General features: G+C 45.1%; 1 protein-coding gene across 1 annotated transcript; it reads left to right on the top strand.

Moving 5' to 3' along the window:
* The first annotated feature begins 545 nt into the window (after positions 1 to 545).
* On the top strand, positions 546 to 4,908 carry LOC136467120 (cytosolic invertase 1-like). Its single transcript, XM_066465668.1, has 4 exons — positions 546 to 1,596; positions 1,746 to 2,177; positions 3,235 to 3,793; positions 4,221 to 4,908. Exons 1-4 carry the CDS (start codon positions 1,207 to 1,209, stop codon positions 4,517 to 4,519), a joined length of 1,680 nt encoding a protein of 559 aa, XP_066321765.1. The 5' UTR covers positions 546 to 1,206; the 3' UTR covers positions 4,520 to 4,908.
* The last annotated feature ends 1,092 nt before the right edge of the window (positions 4,909 to 6,000 follow it).

The following is a 6,000-nucleotide window of genomic DNA, read 5'->3' as shown; positions in this document are numbered from 1 at the left end:
AAAAAACTATCATTTTCGTAAACCATTCGTCTCTCGGCATCCTAACACGTGCCATCCAAATTATTCACGGTGGATAAGTAAGAGTATAGAAGATATGTGATATGCTACGACACATTTACTTTGCATTACCACACGAATTGATGAGACATTTTTTTTAAGACAGACCACACATTTGAACCGATACGTGCTGATCAATCCTATTCCATTTGTTGGTTACATGCTGATCGTCATTAGATGGAGGGACTATGATTTTAAATGAGATTGAACTAAATCTATACATACATATAGGTGCTTTATGCTTATAAGTATTTCGTAAGAATATGAAATGTCTCCTCTATAGTCGTTGATATCTTTGGAAAAAATATTGCTTATCGGAATAAGTTCTAAATGGAAGATTCGATGATGATGAACAGTACGCCTACTCCAAGGAAACGATAGGCTTGCCATCGCGGCCACGCATACCACCAAAAACACTCCAAAGTTAAGCATATCCTTAGGCACATCAATCGATCAATGTCTCAATCAGGCTGAAGAGGAGCGAGGGTTAGGCTGATCACTAGCCAAAAATGACCCAAGCAGATCCCACGAGGTCCCGACGGCGGCTGCCGCGGCGGCCTCGCCGGCTTCCCCCAAATCGCCGGGCAGCTCGCCACCGTTGGCCGGTCGCCCTGCCCGTCGGCGCCACGTCCTCCCCACCCTCCCACCAACCCCCCGTGCAGCAGCTGCACCCGCTAGCTGCTTGGTTGGACGCACCAAAACCCGCCAGGAACGCAGCTACCGTGCACCCACCATCGCCGACGCGAGGGCCCCCCACCCACCGTGGTCCGCTATAGCCTATAAGACGCCGTGGTGCCGCACGGCTCCGGCGCCGGCGACGCCTCCGCTCGGTTTGCTATAAATACGCCTTCCCAGCCATCTTATCTTTTTTTTCCTCTTTCCGCCTCCCAGTCCCCACCCTGCCGTCGTCGTCGTCGCTACTCGCATCGAGATTCGCGCGGCCGTGTCTTGCTCGCGCCTGCTGCTCTGCTCTGCTTGGTCGCCCTTCCCTCCTCCCTCGGTCGCGTCAGCGCCCAGATCTCTCGCTCGCTCGCTCGCCGGCGCCCGGGCCAGATCTGGGCGGGAGCTCGGAGGCGGAGCCGGCCGGGCGCAAGTTTGGTGAGACCCAAAGGGGAGGAGGAGGCGAGGGAAGACGCGCGGACACACGCCATGGAGCTGGCTGTCGGCGGCGGGATGCGGCGGTCGGCGTCGCACACCTCGCTGTCGGAGTCGGACGACTTCGAGCTCACGCGGCTGCTCAGCAAGCCGCGGATCAACGTCGAGCGCCAGCGCTCCTTCGACGACCTCTCGCTCAGCGACGTCTCGCACTCGGGCGGCTACGGCAGGGGAGGCTTCGACGGCATGTACTCGCCGGGGGGCGGCCTGCGCTCCCTCGTCGGCACGCCGGCCTCCTCCGCGCTGCACTCCTTCGAGCCCCACCCCATCGTCGGCGACGCCTGGGAGGCGCTCCGCCGCTCCCTCGTCTTCTTCCGCGGCCAGCCCCTTGGCACCGTCGCCGCCGTTGACCACGCGTCCGAGGAAGTCCTCAACTACGACCAAGTGGGCTGTCACTCCATTTCAATTTTATAGCTCCCTCTACTGAAAATTATTGATTATTGTTTTCTTGACAGAAGCTGAAAATTGCTTTGATTCCGAGCTTGTCATTCGGACGCTTATATATATCTTATCTGGGGTAACTTGGTGGGCAGGTGTTTGTGAGGGATTTCGTGCCAAGCGCGCTGGCGTTTCTGATGAATGGCGAGCCCGATATCGTCAAGAACTTCCTTCTGAAGACCCTGCTGCTGCAGGGCTGGGAGAAGAAAGTCGACCGGTTCAAGCTTGGGGAGGGAGCCATGCCGGCTAGCTTCAAGGTGATGCATGACGCCAAGAAGGGGGTCGAGACCCTACATGCTGATTTTGGGGAGAGCGCCATTGGGAGGGTTGCGCCTGTGGATTCTGGGTTCTGGTGGATCATACTCCTCCGGGCCTACACAAAAACCACCGGTGATATGACGCTGGCAGAGACACCGGAGTGCCAGAAAGGGATGAGGCTCATACTCAGCCTGTGCTTATCTGAGGGGTTTGATACCTTCCCGACATTGTTATGTGCGGATGGTTGCTGTATGATAGATCGCAGAATGGTAAGCTCTGACCATTCAGTATGCTCATGCTTATGTTTAGCGTTACTATTACGGAGTTTATTACAGAATAAGTATCTAGAGCATCACTGATGAAACTTGTGGACTTAGGATCTCCCATTTGTCTCCAAAGTAATAGTAGTTACATTCATTGCTCTAGTGATATTTCTGAAACTTAAGGTCTGATATGCATGCTTCCTGTGTCCCGTGCTCCTAACATAAATATCCATTTTTTCTCTCTCAAACTCGCTGTAGAGCTGTGCATCATAATATTAAGTAGAAGACTATAAATAACCAATGGATATGGCTAAAATCTGACATTGTGGAAACACTATTTTATGGCTAGTTCAGGTTGATGTTTGTTTGTTTGTTCTCTGTAGTGGAGCTCGTAATTCAGTTGTCCAATAAAGTAATGACATGTTGTGAATTAGCCTTCATCATACTTTAATGATTTCAACTTGGTGTTGCTTCTATTTTCGTTTAACATGTATCATACTAGAGTTCCCAAAAAATAACTAAAGTTAGTAATTTTCTATTGAAAATATCACCAAATATCTCTACTTATCTTTGAGTGTGAACTTGGCTACAACAGATGATAAATTCAGATTAATATATGACGGACTTTTAACTGTTGGTAGAACCACGTTCTGCTGTCGCATCTTCAACCTTACATTGCAGAGATACATGAAGACTGTCTCCTATATTTGTTGATGGTTATACAATTATGCATTTTTGTGGACAATCACCTCATCCAACCCCATAAACACAACTGTATTTGAATCCTGCTACTTGTCTCATTCTGTCATATGCAACTCGTTTGTATTTTTTCCCTTGCTAGTTAAGAATTGAAATATGGAAAATAGAGTAGCTTTCATTCCACAACAAATCTTTCTTGAGCAATATCTATTAATCTTATCCATCCTCCTTTGTTGTTGGCTTTGAACATATGCATGCCAATCTCTAGTTACTTGTGAATGTAATTGTTAAATTTCTTAGTTTGAAATGCTATTTGATTTCTAACTGAGCTTATGTTTGTTCTTATTGTCATTCTTACTTGTAGGGTGTATATGGCTACCCTATTGAGATTCAAGCCCTTTTCTTTATGGCACTAAGGTGTGCTCTTCAAATGCTTAAGCATGATAATGAAGGGAAGGAGTTTGTGGAGAAGATTGCTACCCGCCTCCACGCTTTAAGTTATCACATGCGAAGTTATTTTTGGCTCGATTTCCAACAGCTAAATGACATTTATCGTTACAAGACAGAAGAATATTCCCACACAGCCGTCAACAAATTCAATGTTATTCCTGATTCAATTCCGGACTGGCTATTTGAATTTATGCCTTGTCAGGGTGGTTTTTTCGTTGGTAATGTTAGTCCTGCCAGGATGGACTTCCGATGGTTTGCACTTGGAAACATGATTGCTATACTTTCTTCTCTTGCAACACCTGAGCAATCTGTCGCTATAATGGATCTTATTGAGGAGCGTTGGGAAGAGCTTATCGGTGAAATGCCTCTGAAGATATGTTATCCTGCTATTGAGAACCATGAATGGCGAATTGTGACAGGCTGTGATCCAAAAAATACTAGATGGAGTTATCACAATGGAGGATCGTGGCCAGGTTAGTGAGCTTCACTTAGATTGTTCTGTTCTCTTTCTGCAGACACTGAACTACAATAAACAATGGGGATGATAAATTAAGTATATACTGGTTCCATAATCCATACATTCATATTTCCAGACATTTTACATTCTGAGTTTAAATGATTCCTTTTTAGTGCCAAGAAGAGCATGTCCTCTTTTTTATTGAATGTCCGATGCCTTACCTTTGCTCAAATTTCATATGCCTACGGAATTATCCTAATCTGTACCACAGAAGGCAGAATACTTTTGGTTCTTATCTGTTCAACGATGTTCCTAATTTCTTATCTTTCTAGTAGAAATTCATAACATGACATGTATCTATTCATTGTTCTTAGTCCAAGGAACCTGAACAATACGAGCTATTTTCACACATCGTTTTCATATTTTTGTTCATCTTTCTGCAGTACTTCTGTGGCTGCTGACTGCAGCCTGCATCAAAACTGGACGGCCGCAAATTGCAAGAAGAGCAATTGACCTAGCAGAGAGGAGGCTGTTGAAGGATGGCTGGCCTGAGTACTATGATGGGAAGCTTGGTCGTTATGTCGGCAAGCAGGCAAGGAAATTCCAGACTTGGTCCATCGCGGGGTATTTGGTCGCCAAGATGATGTTGGAAGACCCTTCACATCTTGGCATGATCTCCCTGGAAGAGGATAAGGCGATGTTGAAGCCCGTTTTGAGGCGGTCCGCATCATGGACAAACTGAGATGGCGACGAAAATTTTTAGGGAAGCAAAGTCAGCTGAAAACACGAATTCTTGGGGTAGCATCTCCTTGTCTGCTGACCCCCTTCCTTTGACTTCCAAACCTGGATGGTTTGTGTCTTCTGGATTTTCCTTGGTTGTACAATATCTCAGCTCGTTTCCTGAGTTGAAAAAAAGAAGCAACTGCAGAAATGGGCGTTTTTTTTTTTCTTTCCCAATCTCTCTGTAAGAAGATACTCTGATTCTTGCTTGGGCCATCATAAGTTATGGATCCTTTTGGTTAGACTCAACTTTGTTGTACCAGTGGACTATACAGATGAGTAAGCTGATTCCATCTTCCCTGTGAAGCATAAGTGCTATTTCTAACGAATGAATAAAGCTCCTTTCTCTGCGTTGCTGCATGCCTGTGTTCCTATTGCGTTTACTTGACTGCCTGTCTGCCTGTCCTGTGATGACAACTCATAGAAAGTGTGCCTTGTGTGTCTATTCCTCCTTTTGTCTCCCAGAGCTTCGTGGTTGTACTTGTGTTCAAGGAAAGAAAACAATTCTGATCCAGCCATCCCTGTTCCCTCTATATATTTCTTATGTAGCAGATTTGCTACTTGTGTGACAAAGGGCATGCTTGTTTCCTGGCCGCGTTGTGCCATACTTCGTCTATGGCGGCGCCATACTTGGGGCGGCAAAATTAGGTGCCACAGCCGAGCAGAAATTGTACACTATAAAAGCCCTAAGCTGAATCACCAACCAAACAACAGCAAGAACAAAAGTGTAAGCCTTGGGGTGGCGGTGGTGCTGGTGCGTGATGGCTGGGAACCAAACATGCTCAAAGTCCTGAGGCGCGGTTTGGAACACATGATTTTTTTTTCTCTGTTTATGTGTTTTTTCTATGAAATTAAACTAATTCTTATAAAATTCCTACACAAATCCTGTAAAATTCCTGCTTTCAAATAAGCCCTAAACCTGGACACATTTTAGACTAGATAGCCCTATATGATTTTATATAGTTCTTGATTTCTTTATGAGCCTCTGTAGAGACGTTTGAGTCCGTTGAAACAAAATATGATTGGGCCAAGCCGGTTTAGGCCTTACTCCATCCGTCCCTATTTAAATGTCACCGTGGGAGTCAAACTTTCTTAAATTAACTAAGTTTCTAAAAAATATAAACAACATTTATATCTTCAAATAAATTTATTATAAAAATAGATTTAACTATCTGTCTATTGATACTAATTATGTACTATAAATATTAATATTTTATTTTATATATTTAATTAAAGTTAAGTATATTTAATTTCTCGAGAAACGAGAATGATAACTAAAAAGACAGAGAGAGAGTACTGTGCAACAACGGAGAAAGACTGGTTTTCCAGTCTAGCTTAGACCGATTTTGGCTAGATTGGAGCCGCAGGCTGTGTAAACCAGCTTGAGCCTATTCTGACCGTCCGAGTTCGATACATCTTTAGATCGATGGGAATTCGTCCAAT

Source organism: Miscanthus floridulus, chromosome 7, assembly GCF_019320115.1.
Source record: "Miscanthus floridulus cultivar M001 chromosome 7, ASM1932011v1, whole genome shotgun sequence".
In the NCBI taxonomy this organism is placed as follows: Eukaryota; Viridiplantae; Streptophyta; class Magnoliopsida; order Poales; family Poaceae; genus Miscanthus; species Miscanthus floridulus.
The sequence above is the reverse complement of the archived record's forward strand: the minus strand, read 5'-3'. Positions and strand labels throughout refer to the sequence as shown.

Excerpts from the sequence above, each read along its gene's own strand:
- LOC136467120 (XM_066465668.1), top strand. The coding sequence starts at position 1,207 with ATGGAGCTGGCTGTCGGCGGCGGGATGCGGCGGTCGGCGTCGCACACC. Across the intron at positions 1,597-1,745 it reads AAGTCCTCAACTACGACCAA|GTGTTTGTGAGGGATTTCGT; the intron begins GTGGGCTGTCAC and ends CTTGGTGGGCAG. Across the intron at positions 2,178-3,234 it reads GTATGATAGATCGCAGAATG|GGTGTATATGGCTACCCTAT; the intron begins GTAAGCTCTGAC and ends TCTTACTTGTAG.